The 21,530-nt window shown below is 35.6% G+C and overlaps 1 protein-coding gene across 1 annotated transcript; it reads left to right on the top strand.

Moving 5' to 3' along the window:
- Positions 1–76: 76 nt before the first annotated feature.
- Positions 77–21,230, top strand: LOC140155834 (FERRY endosomal RAB5 effector complex subunit 3-like). Its single transcript, XM_072178821.1, is given in 14 exon segments — positions 77–341; positions 3,956–4,104; positions 7,700–7,881; positions 8,292–8,391; positions 12,177–12,298; positions 12,851–12,948; positions 16,065–16,149; positions 16,701–16,822; positions 17,401–17,541; positions 18,068–18,148; positions 19,011–19,213; positions 19,933–20,016; positions 20,018–20,059; positions 20,477–21,230. Coding segments are annotated over 14 exon segments (1,668 nt in total). The 5' UTR covers positions 77–181; the 3' UTR covers positions 20,576–21,230.
- The last annotated feature ends 300 nt before the right edge of the window (positions 21,231–21,530 follow it).

Raw genomic sequence — 21,530 nt, 5'->3', positions numbered from 1 at the left:
TTGGAAGGATACACGCTGAATGATTTTGGTTTCTTTCTTTAAAGTAAAAAACGCCGAATCGGTCACCAGAGGGCAGAGTTCAGACCTGTCAGGTAATCGGAAGTCGTCTGGAAATCGCTGCTTTATTTTTTCTTGATTTTCTATCAAATTTTTCCCTAAACTGATAATTCCAGAAGGAGCGATGTTAGACCCTATCGAAAAGACATTCCAGTTTAACTTTAAAACCAAAAAGTTGTTATCCAAGTTAACTGTTCCGATACAAATCCCGCTGGATATCAGCACCCGGGAATTTGTAGGTAGACTTGTGCACGCCCACAATTTGCCATGTTTTGTTGAAGAAGGTAAGGTCATAATTTTCACAGTAATTTTTTTTATCAAACTACAACTTACAAGTACTTGTAACTGAAGGAGGTAATCATAATATGTTCTTGATAAAGTAAACCATTAATCCTGTTAGCATGGCTAGCTAGTGTAGTAGTGTTACGTATTTGATGCTTTTAATTATTTTTTTTGAAGCGCCGTGGAAAAGCGTGGTGGTGTGGAAATTTAACTTTAAATTTGATGTGAGTAAATAAAAAGCATCGAACCTGGGCATGTGTCATGATATTAATAGGTTTACCGCGGTTGAACGCGGCGCGTTGTGCGGGGAGTGACGCGGTGAGCATTTGCGTTTGATTTAGAGGAAGAGCTGCGCGAGGGGAAGGAAAAAAATAATAATAAGAGGAAATTCGAAAAGAGGAGAGAGAGGATGGAGAGAGGAATAAGGCACTTGAAACTTGATTCTGAGTTTAGCGTCCACCGTCCGCGTTATGGATTTTGTGCCGCGTTTGAGATGTAAAATCTGAAAATAATTCATTATTTTGCAATACTACTAAACCAGAAAGAAAATTTGTTCTGCAAAATTTTTAAACCCCTTTTTTTGTATTTGAACCCTTCAAAAACTATAGAAAGCCTTGAGAACTATTAGATGAATCAATCTAAATATTTTAGCATTAAAAATATACAGATTTTTGACCCTTGCTCTATCCAATTATTTCAATTATACCTTTGGGATACCAGAGTAGACTAGAAGAGAAATATTAACCTAGCCAAAGTGTTTTTACCAGATGGACATTGTTGATGTTGTAAATAATTTAACTAGGAAAAACCTAGTTTTGACAAATTGGTGCCAAAAATTTATTTCATAAATGTTCTGCATGATTGTTATTTTTGTATAAAATGAGCCAACCCCCCCATTTCCCCTGTCCTCAAATGTATATGGAGTGAAGAAGACTGGCATGGTATACTTCGGAATACATTTAGTTTGTTTTAAAACTTGAAAAACAGTTTAGCAAATTACTTTTATAAATGTTTATGTGTGTTTGTGACATTATACAAATGTATATTGCGACTGGCGATACCCAATTAGAATGAACAAAAGCGCATAAGCATGCCATTGGTAAAAGGCTGCTGATAATGAAACCTTGAAAATAATGAATAATGAAATAGTTGCCTCATTATGAGCTGAAAAAAATGGGACGCTAAACTCAACATCAAGTTTCAATAGCCTAAAGGACTCTAAGTCTAAGAATTATTGTAAAACTTCACTTGATGGTGTGATAATTGTGTGATTTTGACATAGTTTTACTAAGAAGAGAAGCCGGCAAGCACGTAACAGCATGGAATAAAATATGGGATTAAAATGAAACGTGTTGGGTTTATTTCAACTTACATACGCCATTATTAACTCGCGCTTTTTGCACAGGAAATTAAATTAAAATGTCGATTTTCTACAGTTTTCTTACAAGTTACAACCACTACCGGTACAGGAAAATGAAAAATGTTTTTAAATTTCTTTGCTTGGCCTTGGTATTAAAAACTTTGTCTGTAGCTCAAATATCAACAAAAGACAGTTATGGGCAAATGTCTGTTTTTAAAATTCTGCATTTTTCTGCAGCCATCATTGTTGTGCTGTTGTCTGCACCGTTTTTAATGTCGACATGTCGATATAATAACGATTCTGGATGTACCCATCATGAAGAATCCAATTTATCCCTGCAGAGAAATGCTAGCGTCCAATGTTGACCTCGTGTTAAAGGTCATGGCTCGTAGAGGTCATCACAATTGTTTTGATGGCTGGCATGTGGCAACCTTTGTTTGGATCGCGTTTTTTTGGCCAATCAGAGCGGGCCATTTTGTTTGTTTCGTTGCTCAGGTCGCTAAAGAGGAATCACATCACTATCAGCCTTCATTGGGTTCGGTCGGAAGATTTTAATTCAGTGAAGCAAGTCATTTCAATTCCTCAAGACAAATTAGAGAGCATCTAAGTTAAAGTGCGCAAGACATTGAATTCATCAACAGTTTCCTCAAATCTCAAATATCCTTGTTGATATATAAAATAGCAAATAAATGATAAGTTCCCGACATGCTCGGTCAAAATTCATTATAATGCTATAGCAGCAGCATAAAATTTAACTGCAGCATATAGCATTATTACAGATCTGTTTTCAAAAAATTTCTAACTTAGGAAGGAGTCCTCACAGAAGACAGACTTATCAATCAAGAGTTTTACATGTCATATTTAATTAGGACAAGCTACACATTAAACAAGGAGATGTTTGTTTTCTTGCATCTTCCACTTATATGCACCTGTATCTTTATATTTCATATTAATATCAGTCATTGTAGCTTCCAGGTATGATACCTAGAGGCTTAACTCCAAGGAATGTAGCCTTCGGAGCAATTGATATATAATGAAAAGCTGATAGAGTGGAAAGTTTCGGCCATTATAAAAAATCCCTTTGTCGGGTTATTTGTGGGTTCCACGTTCCTCAGTAATGCCTGCTGTAGAATAGAAATTGGGTTGAGCATTTTGCTCTTATTCTAGAGTTCCCCTTTGAATTTGCGATTGGGATTCAGATTCTCCAGTCGGGTGTTTGCTGGAGAACAGAAATTGGGTTGAGTATTTTTGATTTTATCTTGGAATCCCATCCTATAACTTGCTTTTCTGGCCAAAAATATGTTTTGAAAATTAAAAAAAAAAAATGTTTTTTAGAATTTTTTTTTTATGTCAACATGTTGGGATACATGCTGATGTTGACATTATGTCAACATAAGGCATGTCAACGACGGCACTACATCATTGACAATCCCTTGCAATGACTTACTGTACAAAAAAGCAAGTAATGCATCATTTTTCACCATGGCGATCCGTTTTACACAAAGGAGATTTTATTTTATGAAATCTAACTATCACTGCATGATGACTTCTCTATCAAGAATAAAGTGCCAGCACTTTTTAGAGTACGTCTCGCAGTTTCTGGTGTCCAAATTTCAAAATTTTGTATTTTCCTATGGGGATTACACAGTTATGCCATTTACTGTGGTCGGAACTTTTTGAGTTGAATGTCGTCCTCTATAATAAGCAATGTCGACATACCTACCAACTGTCCCTATTTAATAGGGACTGTCCTTATTTTTGCAAAATGACTACAGTAGGGCATAAGGTACCGGGTATAGGAAATTCAGGAATGTCCTTATTTTCAAATTTTTTCTCCCATTTGTCCCTATTTGTGAGGTTTTAGGGTTGGCAGTAGTGCCGTCGTCGACGGCAGTAGTGCCATCGTCGACATGCCTTGTGTCAACATAATCGGGACATGTCGACATCCAAAAAAAATTCTTTAAAAAAAAAAAAATTATTTTCAAAAAATATTTTTGGCCAGAAAAGCAGTTATAGGCCCAAAATGACTTGTTATTCAAGGTTGGAAATCAGAGAATACTGCTACTAAAAAAAAAAAAGCCAATTTTTTTTTTACAAAGTTGGATAAAGTTGTACATTTTGATTACCTTTGCTTCTATTTTATTTTTTGAAAATTAAAAAAAAAAAATTTTTTAGCGAAATCCGACTCATTTCCCTTGATTGGGTCACATGCTATTGTATAATTTTTACAATTGAGTTGGTGGTTTTTTTTTTTAGATATAACATCACAGCTGGATAAATTTGTGGAGGAAGAAACTGAAAAATTCCATGACCAGAATGCAGATGAAGCTATCCAAAAATTACAGACAGCAGGCCATGATGACATCGGCAACACCGCGGAAAAATGGGCAAAGGCTTTCCAACAGGTAAACCTACTCCCGTTTTGAAATGTCTTTCCGCAGTAACAATTGTTGAATTTTTAGTAAATAATACTAACTTGAAACTTATTTATTTACTTCAATATCATCTATAAGACCTTTAATCAGTTTTAATCAACTTTTCAACATCAAAAAAATGCTGGAAATAACGAAACAAACTTTCTTATGATCTCATGAAAAACCTGTACAAAATCCCCATAGGAAAAGTGGCGGTGCTGTGCTTAATTAGCTAATTATGACATCAATCCTTGACGACCACCATAACAACAGATGATGCCTGGGTTATTTGAACTCTTTTTTTAAAACATGTGATGCATAACAAATGATCAAGGTTATGAATTGTCCACTCTGGAGTACAAAGTAGGTATGCTAGGTGAATTCAAATTTGCCATCAAACTGCATCATTTTACATATCAAATTAAAGCCTTTGAGTAAAGAAAGCCAAAACTGAAAACATTTTTGTCATAGCACTTTCCGTAACAAAGTTACATCTTGTCAAAGATTGACTTTCATCAAAAAGATTCTGCTAGCAAAACGGCATTTAGGGGTGTTTCTAGATCTTAGTCTCATGGCGATAGCAGCTTTTTTTAATGGAACTGCTATCAAAATCCTCTAAAATTCCATGTGCGACTTGATTATCACCATAAAAATCATATATTTGGGTCAAGTGAAGTATAGAAAACATATTTATGTAGGTTTCCTTCACCGACCTATTCTCGAAAAAAAAATTCAAATTTCTATGTAAATATGCATTGTGTTTGGGCCCCGGTCTCGGCGAATTTTGCTGACTAGCAAATGTGTTAACTAAGGTTTGCCTGGGATACCTATACAAAGTGACATCTCTTGCGTAAACATCGCGCAGTGCTGCGTCTCTGCTGCAAGTATGTGTGCCTTCAAGTCGGTACAATGTGTGCGACCGAGTTGGTACTTTGTACTTCAGAGAATACATGACTGTAGTATCAATTTGCATTTTGTAATAATTGTAAAGCCTAGAAATTACTCCTTGATTTAATACCAAAATTAATGTTGTAGGATTTAAAAATTTTAAAAAGTTGTGAAAGTTCATTACCGTACTGTCTGTTCAATTAGCTTAAAGATTCTTGAATTTTTAAGATATTTGAAAAAATAAAACGTTGTGGCCAAAGTCATCAAAGAAAAGTGTTAGCACAGCCGTAGACCAAAATTCAATTAAAAACCCCATTTCTTTTCAATTTTGCCTCATTTTAGGCAATTACTTGGTCCACCAAAAGGGTTTGTGACCTTTTTACAAATCAAGTGGGACGGTCCATTCTCAACTTACATTGTAGGGCATAGACCCTATCCAATTTAGCAAAACAATCTGTCCACCAATCTGTCCTGCCATTTCAATTGTGATACCGGTTATTGGATAGGTTCTATAGGTGATGATGGTTCACCGGTTTTTGTTACACAAAATCATATGGCGCGATTATGTTTTATGCATAACATTATTCTGAGCGTTATTTTTTCCTAAACAATGACATTAAGGGGGTACTACACCCCTGCCCAATTTTGTGCTCATTTTTGCATTTTTCTCAAAAATTATAGCGCATTGGGGACAAGTAAGATATGTATATTATAGGGGCAAGGACTACAACTACTGCACTGGAAATTTTATTTCAGCACAGACAACAGTTGTGGAGTTACAGTCAAAATGAGGAAAACCAATATTTGATCAATTTCAGTACAGAAGTTGTAGTCCTTGCCCCCTAAATATACATATCTCACTTGTCACCAATGTGCTATAAATTTTGAGAAAAATGCAAAAATAGATACAAAATTGGACAGGGGTGTAGTACCCCCTTAAAATTATGGATTTTGTTCTTATTTCAACTGGTTTATAATGCAAATTGAGTTTTGTTCAATACCATCATTCCTTCCCAAGAATATCACTTATTATCAGCATTCGCTTGACATTTTCATATACAGTGACTTTACAAGAATTGTTTTCTGTAACCTAATTGTTTTAAATAATATTTTCCTGTACAAAAGTTCTTTTGTTTCCAAATGTCCTTCTCATAGTTTGTATTTACATGTAACAAACAAAACGAAATAACAAATTGAAAATAAATGTGTAGTTTTATAATAGGTCTATATAGGCCTATACCATCTCAGACCCATTCGCACAATAAATAAAAACATGTAAATAAATAAATAAATAAAAATAAAAATAAATAAAAATAAATTTGTCCACATTGCTCTAAATGGATTGATTCAAAAAAGTTTATGGTACCCGACGTTCTATGGCTTTTTATAAAATTATTGCGGGAAAACACCAAAATTGAATTTTAGAATTTGAAAAGTATAAATCATGTTAGGTTTAACGCTGTGCTAACACTTTTCTTTGATGACTTTGACCACAATTTGTTATTTTTTCAAATATTTTAAAAATTCAAGAATCTAAGCTAATTGAACAGACAGTAGACACATTGACAATAGATCTAGAGTTGGGCGACTATCACTTTTTCCCTAGTCGACTAGTCGGCAGCAAATAGTCACGACTACGACTATAGTCGCGACTATCTGTGGTTAGAATTGGACCAAAAAATCGGGTGAAAGTTTGGTGCAAATTTACAATAAAAAGTCAACAAGACCAATCTAATGATGATTTATAGACTTTATGGTTATTGTTTGTATAGTGTTACTATTGGTAAGACAATGACTAATGTTTTTATCACATTTTCACAGTTTATATGCAGGGTTCGGTTTTTGCCGGCAAAAACCTGTTTTTGCCGAGTTTTTGTGGCAAAAACTGTTTTTGCAAGTTTTTGACTGTTTAAACCGGCAAAAATGGCAAAAACTGGCAAAAACTCACACATAGTCACTCAAATATTAAAAAGTGACACAGAAAGCTCATAAACAGTAACACACATCTTTCAACGAATCATTCAACATATTTTTTGTCTCATCAAGTCCTTAAAATGAAAAAGTTTTGAATTTGATACATGCCACATTTCGATTAAATGCACTTGAGCAATGAAAATGCATGCCTTTAATTTCTTAATATATTGCTTATAATTACAAAATCTGGCCTTGTTACACTCGGCAACTTATTTTTGTAACTTAATAATTTGTTTTGAGATGAAAAAATTGAACTATAAATCACTTTTTTAGTTTTTGCCATTTTCGCCGCAAAACTGGCAAAAACTGTTTTTGCCAAGTGGTTAAAACCACGGTTAAAACCGCGGTTTTTTCCACCTGCGGTAAAAACCTGCGAACCCTGTTTATATGTAAGTATTTGGTTGGTTTTAGTGCAGATATCTGGCGCTTTTAACATGATTTTGTAACATTTAAATATAGTTCCATTTGACGACTTTTGGTTTTCAATAGTCGTAGTCGCGACTACCAGTAATAGTCGCGACTAACGACTATTGGCGACTTAGTCGCCCAACTCTAAATAGATCCCTTCTAATATGACACAAACCACAAAGTCAACAATTTTGAAATACTTTTCAAGATCAGATGGTTGAGTAATAAGACAACATGATCTACACTGTACAGTGTCAAACAGTTGCATCATATAATATGGTGCCTCTCATATTATGTTTACTTTCTACCATACCAGGAGTGTGTAGCCTATGCTCCAGATAACAGGCCTAAACCTGATGCCCAGTTTGCTGAGTTATACCATAAGCTAATCCACTCAGCTGCATTGGAAACATTGTTTCACCTGGAGCACACTTATGCAATAGCTGTGGAAGACTTACTCATGCAGAGAGATAATGCAAGGGTTAAATTGCAAGCAAGGTAAACAGTTTTCCTTCATGTTCTTCTTTTTTTTTGTTTTTTTTTTGAGCACTTTGTTCTAAACGTAGCAGCGCTATTGAAATATATAAATGTAAAGGAGGAAAGAAGAAAAGTGATCCAGCCTGGGATTTGAACCGAGGACCTAGCATTTACAAGACCTGTGCCATAACCGCTTGTCCACATGAGCTTCATAATTAGACTGTAAATTTGATACATACGGTAACTTATTTAACTTTGATACATGTGGGCCCTTTTTTAATAACAAGCAGTCAATGTGTCAATCCGCACAAGAGCATTTAAAGGACAATCAAATTCAGGACCATAGGTTTGTGCCATAACCAAGTTTTATAGTAGATAAAAAGGAATGATGTAATAAAAGTACCTGTTGATATTTAACTTTGTATTCATAGGCAAGAAGATGAAATGAAGAGAGCAGTGCAGAATTTAGACATTACACACAATGACAGGCATGTGAATGCACTAGCTGCTCAACATTTTGACACAACACAGGTAAGATTGCTAATTTGCTAATGCTCTTTTGGATGTTATGATACTGCTTCTGACAGATCTCCATATACAGGGTGAATCAAAAGGATATGTACCCAAATTTACTAATTTTGTCTTGGAACACCCTGTTTGAAAATCAACCTGCTCTCATGGTGCAGTCTTGTATTATCCTTCAGAAAAAAAAAATGGTAAAATTTTCACCAAAAGATATAGGGATTTTAAGATGACTCCCCATTTTCTGTAGATATAGATAGCTCTGATTTGTTGTTCAATGCTTGGTGTCTTCTACAGCACCTTTGTATTTATATGGTTTGCTTGTCGTAGTATCAGTGACATCCTTATTGCATCTGGGTGGAGAGCGACAACCAAGAGATAATGTACAGATAATGGTTGGATCATACTTGCAATCAAACACTGATAGCAAAGGTATAAATGCTACCAGCAATTCAGTCATGTCCATTAATACATAGTGAGATTTAGTTGCCTTTACCCAATGCAGGTACATGTTAGTTACTATGCATTATCTATAAATTAGCCTGTGTGAAAGACATCACTGTTGAGTAAACACTTGCACTTTGAAGCTGTGCATAATGAAATTTGCTCTTATGTCACTTGACAAAAAGCAGGAAATTGAATTTCCAGTGCATGTTTTCATCAAGAATGTTATTGTGCTAGTAGTCCAAGGATTATCCAAGGATCCTAGAAACCTGGACCCTCAACCACCCTCCCTCACAAATAGATGTCATGACTTACTGAGAAATACCCTGGGGGAATAACTCTAAAGTATTCCTTGCGAATGCGTTAAACAATCCATTGGCCTCTGCGAACAACATTCCAATCGGAATTATCCACATATCCGAGAAACACAGAGCAAAACCTTTGCTTCCTAAAATCATACCTGCCCGAGAGTAATATCAAGTATGTTATTTGAATTAAAATAGGCCAGTTGTATAATACATGGACGGCTTACGGGGAAATTAACACACTGTGCTTCTCCATACTGAACAGTGAACAGACACGTTCTCTCTTAGAAACAGGGATTAGAAAAGCTGTCCTGTATGTAGAGCCTTATGATTCTATAGTTTTACAAATAAAGGCCACAAAGGATCATTTTAGACCTGATACACGTCCTGTTAAAGTCAGAACAGAATTTTCATGAACCCTATTTTCTTGGAGTTTTACATAGAGGACATCTCAGAACACTTTTTTCTCCCACTGTTTAAAGGTGTGAAAATAACAAAGATTAGTAAGTACAAATAATATGCAATTGAAGTCATTAATATTCATAAATATGCCAATAGCATGACACAAACTATACATCACAAGAGGTGATCATACTCTATTACATTACCAAGTTAGAAGTTCATTGGGAAAAGCTGCATCTAAGCTTCACAGTAGAATAATGGTATTTTAGATAAAATATGCAAATAAGCTCATACATATTCAAATAACATGACACAAAATTATATTGCACATCAGGCTACCGTATACTATCACCATACCAAGTTTAAAATTGATTGGTTATTGCATTTAAGCTGCAGCTTCATGAAACAGCTCTTGCTGTTAAGCTTCTTAACTGCCAGCTGCCTACATGCAAGGTCCCTTTCAATTGTTAATTCAATATGCAGGATGTTTCCAATCTGCACATAGATTGCTCAACAACAGCAGTAATGAGTTTGGCTCCAAGAAGACCATAGACAGCTGCATTTCCTGGACTCTGTGAATCGGGAAGAAATTGCAACTGTAGTATCTTCTTATGGAAAATTTCCAGCTTGTCAAGATCATTCTTTTTGTATGTTGTTATTTTTAGTTCAAAGAGTTTTGTTGTGAAAACATGTGTTTGTTACCCAGATGTGATCTGCAACAGTTTGAGACACACCATACTTCCCATGCAATCTGGCAGCCATCAGTACATACTTAGTTCTCCTGGCGATCAGGATCTGATCACTAATGTTGACAGCATTGGAAGACTCTCTGGCTATACCCAGATGGGTAGATTGCTCAGGATATGGTATCTCCTCTTCATTTATGGAAAGTGGTAGCTTGAAGTCAGTGTTGTAAACAGCAATTGTAGAACTTTTGGCAGCATTTATAGAAATTTCTGTGGTTCCTCCACAAGATCAAGTGCAATCTGGCCATCTACAGGACCAGATGAGAGCACTACCATATCATTCGCACATGTCGGCGCAGGAATGTAATTGGATCCAATACGGTGACTTTATGATGCTCATCAATACAATCAAGAGGGTTTACATTAATTTTGTAGATAGGTGCAGTTTCCAACAGTTTTCCCAACACTCAAGTCACAGTAATACCACAATAGTTGCTTGGATCTATTTTATCTTTCCATTTCTTCAGGATACAGTTAGTCTACCATGCATAAGTGCCGGTGGAACAAAGTGAGTTTTCATCATGTACACTGTAGTTGACAATCTCTGTAGTATCATGCAGGGCAGCAAGACCCATATATACTTTAAAAAAGTGTTCTGCAATGATGTTGTCAATGTTTTGAGCCTTTCCATTCCCAAAAGTTGCAATCATCTTCTCAATTTCAGTAGTAGTGAGAGTTTCAAACTCATCCACACTTAGCTCATCAGAATTATACATCTGATCCGATAATGTAACCTTGAGCTCAGAAGCCTCCTTAAAGTTTTTGGCGTGAACAGCATTAATTTCAGATGTTGCAAGATTCTTGAAGTGCTGCATAAGCTCTGGCATATATTTTCCACCACCAAACTCTGTACATTGACGATCAGTTTATCAGATAAACTCTGTAATTGCATGTTGCAATCAGAGGATTACAAACGTCAAGTCTTTTCTATGATTTATTTTGATTCTTCAGGTGATCCAAATAGCTCTCTATACAGGCCGAGGCCAATGTGCAAATTGTTTTCCTGATAGCAGATTATAAATCATACTTGCTTCAGATGTTTGTCAGTGTAGATGGTTGAGTAAGATTAGCATACTTATTGACATCCACTTTTTGCCAGTTGATCTTGGTCTTAGAAGCACTTCTCACGTTTGGAGAATTGGATGTAGTTTGACAGCTTGACTGGTACTTGATAGACATGCATTGGTACATGTATATGGTCAGACATATTTACTGTAGATGTGAACATAGCCAATGGCATGATAATCAGTTGTTAGATGTTCATCTTGACACAGGATATTTCTCTTTCATAAACATAGAAAACGTGTCCTTAATCAGGACATCTGTCAGGAAATTATTTATATGGCAGAAGTCCAGATGTTTCTTGTCTCTGGGACTTGGGAGTACCTCAGGTGATTGATGTATTCAGGTCTCCCATGAGAATCACTTTATTGCTATCTTCATACTTACGCTTGATCTCTCTAATTGTGTCAAAACACACACTCACAATAGTTGAACTCAGGATCGTGCGATTGATCCCTACATGGAAGGTAAGCACAGATCAGGCACAGTATAGGTTGAGCTGAATTTCATACATATGATTTTAGTGTCACCATCAGGAAGAACATGAATAAAGTGATCAAAATTCTTCTTTCACATGAATGCCACACCACCATAGCCTCTTGGTTTCTGGAATGGACTGATTGGGTTACAATCATCAATGGACCTTGCAGTAGAATTGAAGTTAATGTCAATGTCATCCATAAGTCTTGCAGTTGTATAGCCTGTAGTGTGCACCTGCAAGGCTTGTATATGAGTATTCTTCAGGACTTCCTTGACTGTAAGATGATGCAGGTGATTATTGTTAAATAAATGATGAATATAAAATCTTCATTTATGGTTTCCTTTAATGTGACAGAGAGAAGAGGCTAAATGGGAGAGTGAGCTACGTAACCTACAAGATTCCCAGAGGGTGGAGTTCAGAGATTGGATTCAAAAAATACATGATGATACCCGTCATGGCAAAGATGGACCAATCAGGTAGGGAATGCAAATGCAAGTTATTGGTGAATGCTTTATGTGATCAAACTTACATTTTTGATGGGTGTACAATATTTGCCTTCTCAATTATGTTGGCTTGTTTAATTCATAATAATAAATAAACTGTACAATTAAAAAAAAAAATTTAAACAATAAACACCAGCAAAAGCATCAGCGATAAAATATTGTACTCAGTCAATTTCTACAATGGTCACCAAAGTATTGTGAATAATCTCAATCAGCCAGGTAGATAAAAAGTTGGAATAAATTATATTTCTTTGCAACAAGACTTACTGTTTTTCTGGCTACAATATCACATATCCAACTAATGATCACAATACACAAAACAGTGACAGAACAAGTAAAACATTAAAATTTCAATGTTCATTCTTTCAAAGGATATTGTGTAGAATGTGTAGACTGACAATTTACATGAATCAACTCTTGCACAAATCTTTTTACAAGAATATTTGCAAAAATTGGTTCACTCGATGTTTGCCGATTTCCCATATTATTGCTACTATTATTTCTTTTTAATTTGCTCCCATGCAGTCAGAGGATTCGTGCAATGTCAGATTCCCATCCAGTTGCACCTCAAGAAGAGACTGTGGAACAACCCAGAATGGAGGAAAGCTTCACCATACATCTAGGTACTTATACAACATATATGTAAAAATATAAATAATACTTTGTTTCACCTCTTAGTATGGTAGTGATGTAAGAATGTATTAAGGTTAGCCGAGAGTTTTACATGCGCTTGATTTCAGAGGGCGTAAGTTCATAACAGAAACAGCCATGCAGAAAATGAACAGGCGTGCTGGGATGTAGGCCTACTTACAATAGAATATTGATCCACGGTCAAGACATGAAACTTGGCTTAGCTCGTGCCCGGAGCTCGTGAGTCGGGGGCAGGGCTGTAAACTCTCACGCATTGGCCGTGAGTCTCACGCATTGGGTCACTTTCTCACGGCCTCACGCCAAGGTAGTATAATCTCACGCCAAGGTAGTAAAGCTCACGCAAAAAGCTGGAAAACGAGTAAAATCTCACGCATCGTCATGAATAATTTGTTGCTCCTACCCCCCCCCTGCTTTTTACATTCTCGAGCGCCGCATGGTGGCTCAAATAATCATGGTACAAAATGAACATTGAGTCGGCAAATCCAGTGCGTCTCTGTCTCACGCCAAGCAATTCCAAAAGTTGACAGCCCTGGTCGGGGGTTACATGAGGGGCGACATGCCGGTTCAGATGCCGGTGGAGGGTAGGCCTACAAGCCATTTTCGGCAATTTTCATAAGGATTTTATAAATTTTAAAATTGATTGGGGCACTTCGTCAAGCTACGCCCTGGAAAATGTGTTGATTTTGAATTTATAGCCTTGATATCTTTGATGAAATAAATCAATGCTGCTATTCCCTGATTACAATGTAATAGGGTAGGCCTACAACAATAACATCAACAACAATATCAAAAAGCAATTATTTGCAAATGGAATTTGGGAAGAATATTCAAAAAGACAGACTTAGCAGGCCTACAAATTTCTGAATTATATAAAGTGAAAAACAATCACGATTCACTGCAGTCAGCGAATCAATCAAATAAAACTAAAAAGAAATGAGCAAGAAAGAATATAAAAGAAATGAGTGAAAAAGAGAAAGAAAGAGAGAGAGAGAAAGAAAAAGAACGAAAAAGAAAGTAAGAAAGAAAAAGAAAGAAAGAAAGAAATGAAAAAAAAATGAAAAGAAAGAAAAGAGGAAAGAAAGGAAGTAAATATGAGAAAAGAGAGAAAAAGGAAAGAAAATTCAGCCACATGGGGACTCGAACCCACAAAAATTGTTCATAATAGATTCCCAGTCCAACGCTCTATCCACTGAACCATACATTAGCTTATGCAATTTCTTATTCTCGAAGCGGATATGTAACCATAATTTGATGTAATTACTTGATTACAATCGCGTCCGCACAATGGCTCTTAGAATAAACACGCGTATGTAGCTGAAATTTTGAACGAACTGATGGAGGAAAAACCTCGTTTTTTGCAAAACTAGCTTCAATTTGGAGTGAAAATCAAATGGAATAGCAATTGGCAGAATGTTGAGAAATAATGTAGGTATTCAGATGTCTAAATTAACGCCCCGTTATCAAGATATCGATAATTTCACAAAACAGTTTTTACTCAGACAAGATTCTCAAAATGTTCCCCAAAAAGCGGGCTTTTTAAATTTGATCGGTACTGTATTTGGTTCTTCCCCATGGCAACATTATTTCTTTAATCGATTTGTAGTACAATACAAAAAGGAGAAAACAATCACTTTCGGCGTGGTTTTATACGGAGCGAACATTTGAAAAAAAACTGCATGGAGCGTGTTTTTGATCTTGTGAACATGGTGCGTAAAATGATTTAAGCGAAGGATTTTCAAACGGATTCTAAATTTTTTATAAACACACAAAAATAATGTAAAGATACATCCATGCACCAACATTTGACTCACTGCGATATTTGATTGCTGAGAAAACGCGGTTTTAGAGAACAACTTTATCGTCTTTTATCGTTTTTATCGTTTCTTCGTGTAACCTTAAGCTGGTCGCAATATCAAATTATGCATGCTAACCTAATTCTCGCTATTCACAATAAAGAGCGCCGCCAGCGGTTTGCGATAATAATCGTGATGTATCATGGGAAAAGGTCGACATCAAGTCCGCAATAATCTGAATATTACCATGCTATTACATAGGAACACGTGACAATATTTTTAGTTTGTCAATATAACGGTATTACATAAATCGATAGAGAAAAATTAATTGTGCACATTTCAAATCACATTATTAAGTATTATTGAGCATCGATTCGCGTGTAACACCGTTATATTGACAAACTAAAAAATATTGTCACATGTTCCATGTAATAGCATGGTAATATTCGTATTGCACGGACTTGGATGTCGACCTTTTCCCATGATACATCACGATTACATCGCAAACCGCTGGCGGCGCCCTTATTGTGAATAGCGAGAATTGTGCAAAGTGTATACACAGGTATACAAGGGTGATATGTTGGCACATGGTTCAACTGTGCCATTGATGTTGCTACCAAACTGAAGGTGAAATTGATACATGTAATTTTATCATGGGTTTGTAATTGTGCAACGCAACAGTGAACAAGGGCTGTGACACTCGTGTATTCAAACCCTGTATAAAAAGTAAAGTCACTTTACGGCAGTTTAATTGACACATCGGCAGTTTGAGTGACAGTTGCTAGGGAGTTTGGTACCGTAGAAACCTTTTAGTTTTAGCCTAAAATTTACATACTTGTGCATGACAACGTTGTCCTACTACTTCAATAATGAAACTGACTTGCCCCTTCTTAGACAGTGGCTGGGCAGTTTGTTACCCCAAATATTTCCAAGATGGCGCACATCAACTGCCATTTATTCAGACCCTTTCCGCCAGAAATACAGCTTATTTAGCCAAAGTCAACAGAAGAGCCACCAGTTCAAATCTTTTCCTAGCATATTGAGCTAACACCAGTTTCCGCCCTTCAGATTTTTCTTACAGAACGACAAAAATATGCATCATCTCTTCCACAAGTCAATCTCTTACACAAGACATACCACCACATGTATGATTGCACATTGAGAATGTAACTGACTTCATTTGCACAAACGTGTGGCTTATCCTATAGTATATTATTACCTTGAGTGAACCCTGTGAAGTTGACTACAAATAGATTTCATTCACATTTACTTTATGTTTTTCTGTATTTTGACAGGTGCTCAAATGAAGACAATGCATAACCTGCGTCTTATGAGTGTTGATGTACTGGAGCTTTGTAGACACAAGCCTAGTAGACTAGGGTAAGTTGTACTCATCCATGATAATTTAAGCCATATAAAACATGCATGTGTTGAGTGCAAATACCAGAGCCTTGTGGGCACAACCCAAAGTAAATTTACTAGGATTTTGCAGACATAAAGCGAATTTGTTAATGTGAGTTGTTCACTGTCGCAGATAAGTTTGTGTTCAATACTTTTTCACAGTAATGATTAGTTTTGGTTATAGGTGTTATTAGTCAAGGCAAAAGCAGCACTGGGATTTTGTTTGATATGTTTTTGATTTTTTTTTAAATTCTTATTTTTTAAATGTTAAGTTAACATTTGTGTGGTGACTGTTTTGATCATAAAATCATACCTGTGATGAGGAAATAACCCATTTTATATTATGCATTATACGTTCATAGTGTATACTTGTCAGTTTGAGAACAGGTGATATTTTATGACTATTAATTTAATATTTTCACTAGTTCAGCTGCTCAGTTAAAATGGTAAAAAAAATGAGGGACAATGTTACTTTACCCTCACCATTTATAGTGCTAAACTGTAAGGGTGTGTTTTTTGTGTTTATACAGAGGAATTTTAAGACCACAGCCACAGCGCTTACAAACAGCGATGTCATTATATTCCAACTCATTATCTGGTTTGGTACTGATGGTGGATGATAGGATCAATTCATATACTGGCATCAAAAGAGGTACATTTCAAAGATCATAAAAAGGCTCCCATTGCTTACCCCTTTCTCTCTTTATTTTGTCTATCAGATCACTTTCATTTTTGTTTTCTTGCTTTCATTTTTGCTTTCTTCTTTCCTATTTCCTTCTTTTGTGCTCTGTCCATGTTTTCCTGACAAAGAACTGCTTTAAATCTGTTAATGTTAATCCACAAATTGTTTTTAAAATGTGTAGATGATAGCAAACAGCAATATAACTAATATGTGCACATTGTTATAAGCCTGACCATCGTTACTTTTGATATTGTTTAACAGTTCACAAAAGGAATTAGCCTACACTTGGTTCACCTCAAGTTTGGTAGTGATGTAGGTGCATATTTTGCTGGTCACCGTATCAAATCATGTCTGCTATCCTAATCCCACAGAGTGTATACATACATATAAGGACAATTAGTCTGCACAATTACGGTGCAAAAGAACTGACATCACTATCAAACTTTAGGTGAAACAAAGTATAAATATTTCGAACATTTCCTAGATGTACCTGGAGACATCCTTTCCCACTTGATTACTATGTGTTTCTTTTTATTGTTTATTGACAGATTTTGCTTCAGTTTGCCAGCAGTCAACCGATTTTCATTTTCCAGACTTAGAAACACAACTCAGGGTGATCCAGCAGCATGCATTGCAAGCTAATGCAAAACGAAGAGCCAAGAAAATTGAGAAAACTAGCAATGATGGTGGTGAGTACTAACTAGATCCTTTTGACCTAATCCTTCCCCTCACCATAACATTTATCCTTAATTAACTTTAAAAACAAAAAGGTATTCTACAAGTAAACTATTATTGGCTTTTGGTGAATAAGCAAAATGCTATTGAGGATATTAATGAATTGTAATACATATCGAACTGTAAGCCCAAGGCAATTTCAATTTGTAAGCAGTATTTTCACTCTCTAAACTTTTGAGAAAATTTGCCCAATTGGGTCCAAATGTACACTACTGCATTTAGGGTGGAAGTTTTCTTGCAGTAAATCTCATTTTAGTATGCCAAAATTGTGACATACTGCCAGGAGTGAACTGAACACTGTACAGAAGACATATTTGACGGACAGGCTAGTGCCGTCCTTGATAAATATTATAATACCCTTGTCATTGAATATTTTTCAATGATACACTGTGAAATAAGCACCTTCAGTATAATGTACCCATCAAATTTAAACAGTATGTTTAAAACTGATTCTTCTGCTATGTTAAACCATTATTCCAGAATCCAGCTCTGGTAGTTCCGGTTCAGAAAGAGGTTCCAAATATTCAGATGATGGAGAACTATCATCAAATCTTAAGCCAGGTATAGTATGTGAAATTCATCCCCTATGGAAGATATGGCCTCCCTCACACAGTGTAGATATCAATAGAGCCACCCAGTCAGGTAACCCCATTTGAAATCCACACTCACTGTGTGAAAGATTAGGGTAATTTCTTCCATAGTAATGTATGGATTTTTAACTGGAAGGGCCCATTGCTTTATACTGTGAATGATAACAGATAGTCACACCACAGTATTTTCCCCTAATGGCTATGTTAATAGCAGTTACACCAGATGCTTCTGTGAATGTTTGCCAGGCACAAGTTTGCTGCATTTTGTTTTCAGCATCACTCTCTTTACTTCGTTCAATTTTCCTGGGTGAAAAGAAAGGACAGTATATTGTTTTTGACAATTATCAAATCATATTCAGATTGGACTTTAGGTAAAAAACAAGACTGAGAAGAACTTTTCAACTATTAAATTATGAAGAACTTTTTTACTATTAAATCAAGAAATGGAATCAAGAATAAAATGTGACCGTACAGCCGCGAATGAGCCGTAAATGTCCTCAATTGTATTCTGAGTTACAGTGTAAAATGGGCATGAAGGTCGTATTCATAGGTACCTCAATTTGGTGCTACGTGTACCTCATTTAATGAGATACACGTAGCACCAAATTGAAATACCTATGAATATGACCTTCATGCCCATTTTACACTGTAACTCAGAATACAATTGAGGACATTTATGGCTCATTCGTGCTGTACGGTCACAAATGAATGGTCCAAGATTGTCCGACCACAGTGCACTATGTGGTAAATTTGACTGAGAGAACCCTTTTCCTTGTGACATAATGATATTATCAATTGTTTTTTAATCTTACTTTTTTTTGTGACCATTTCAGGAGATTTTTACATTACCAGACATTCCAACCTCTCAGAAGTACATGTATTGTTCCATCTAGTAAGCAATGACAGTGCTAAAGCTATGGACATCAACTCTAGACACCCTTCCATATTAGCTCTAAGGAATATACTCAAGTGTGCAGTACAGTTTGATATACACAGCATTACACTACCATTATTTCTGGTCTATGAGATGTATGAGGTAGGTTATGAGAATGAAGAACAATGTTAGCTTCTCTTGATGGTTTTCTCTACATCTTTGTGTGTCCATAAAATTGGTTTTGGTGTCACTATTGAAGCAAATAATATGCACAATAGGTTGACATAACAGTGTTCATCTAAATCAGTATGGCAAACCTTTCGGGAAATAAATGTATGTGTGTAGTCAATTCAAATATGAAAATAATATTACTTGGGAAATAAATCAAGAGATCTATGAAAAGATCTATAATCTTCCGGAAATTACCAGAATTCCAGAAATTTGGCTGCTTTTTATTTTTGCATTTCTGGAGTTGGATGATGATAATTTGTCATAAAAAGCCAAAAAACCTTCTTAAGAAGGCGGATGATACCCTGCAGCCCATTCCCCAGACAAACCCCCCTAAATGCTCAATACTGCATGCAAGCCCTTGGCCACCTGTCCAAGGACCAGATGGATTTTCAGGAAATGTTGCCCATTTACATTTTTCTACTTTTGATATCAAAGCTGACCACTGCCTTTTGTAAAGAAGCCGGAATTGGCTTAAAATAAGATTTATGTTTTTTAGAGCATAAGAGACACAAAATAAACATTTCTAACATTTCCAAACAAAATTTCTTTTCTTTTTATAAGATTTCATTTTGGTATATTCCATAAATAATATTTTCTGCAGCAAGGTTCATTATAACAGCACAAGTTTTCCTGTATTTTGATAATTTTAGGAAATGACAATTCAGTGGTGTTTAAAGAGAGCAGAACTTATCTTCAAATGTATCAAAGGTTTCATGATGGAAATGGCTACATGGGGGAGGCAACGAAACAAGAACAGTTCAGTTTGTTGTACCAAAGGTAATTAGTAATTACATTGGACCATCTTTGTATATTTATATCTCTTGTTTTGTTGAAAGTGCTTTGCTGATATTTTGATGTATTTGCACTACATCAAAATTAAATTATTATTATCATTTGGAGGTGATTACAAATATGCACATACACACGAACTATGGTCTGTTACAGATGTAATTACTGTGTAGGCATATACCCACTTTTAAGAATATGGTATCTGCCTATCAGCATGTAACATTAAAGTTATCAAAAATAATCAAATGCCTATATTGTTTGAAAGAGTTGACCTTTCTCCTTTATTCTTTCAACCAAATACTAATTATAGAACCCACACTCAACCTGATTGAGCTGTCTATATTATTTGCTTTTACAATGTTCATTTTCTGTTGGTTTAATCCCTTGCTGTCATTTTCATTGCAGGGTATTTCAGAAGACCTATTCAGTCAGTTGAGTGCTATGCTGCCAAATATCTTCCGCATGTCAAGAACTCTGGATCTTACAGTCACTCAGCGCAAGTAACAGGTGGACATAGTGTATGAATTATGTAAATATATATATACAATATAACAGCTGTATATTTGTGATATGAAAAAACATCAAAATTGGCTGCTCACTTCAGCAGCATCTTGAAACTACTTTTCCTGAAATATTGATCGGAAACATTATTGGTATATGGCAGCTATTGCATAATGTGTAAAACAACTCAAGAAAGTCATATCAACAGTGGCTGCCTTTATGTAAAAATTGTGCTTGTGACCAATTCCTACAAAACCCAGAACATGTTGGCAAACTGATTTTAGATTTAGCTATACTTTGATCAGCTCTTAATCGGCGGGCGGTATAACATCGCGGATTAATATCAAAATATTTTATTTTGAGAATTTTCTTGTGACATCTCACCAGAAGCATCACAAATTATTAAGTGAAATGCTATACTTTGTTTACTTTCTTTAACACACAAAATAGAGACCAGACAGGTCAACTAATAGCACCCTTGTTATGGGTCTACTTTTCGGCGTAGTGGTAAAAGCCTAACATTTCCCGCCTATTTATTACAAGCTGATCAAACTACAGAAATCTCCAAAAATTGTTCGCATTTTAAAATTTACATTGTGAGGATACCTGTAGTATGTAACAAGGCATAGAAGAATTTTAAAAAGATGAATTGAACCAGCAAGTGCTGTTTATTTGGAAAAATTAATACTGCACATCTCAAAATTACATTAATTTCAGAACTACAGACAAATTCTTCAAAAGTATGCATTTGTCATTTTTTAGAGGCTCATTTTTTTAATCTTCACAGTAACATTAAAAACTCAACTTTAGACACGTTCCCGGTTTGTGGGAATTGGTCGCATTCGATATGATACTGGATACAGAAACTACCTAATTGTCATCCTACAAGTCTGCATTTATTTGCTAATTCTCTGGAAGAGAAAGTTGCTGATGATAATATGTGGAGCCACAATTGACA

The sequence above is a fragment of the Amphiura filiformis genome, chromosome 6 (genome assembly GCF_039555335.1).
Source record: "Amphiura filiformis chromosome 6, Afil_fr2py, whole genome shotgun sequence".
Taxonomy (NCBI): Eukaryota; Metazoa; Echinodermata; class Ophiuroidea; order Amphilepidida; family Amphiuridae; genus Amphiura; species Amphiura filiformis.
The sequence above is the reverse complement of the archived record's forward strand: the minus strand, read 5'-3'. Positions and strand labels throughout refer to the sequence as shown.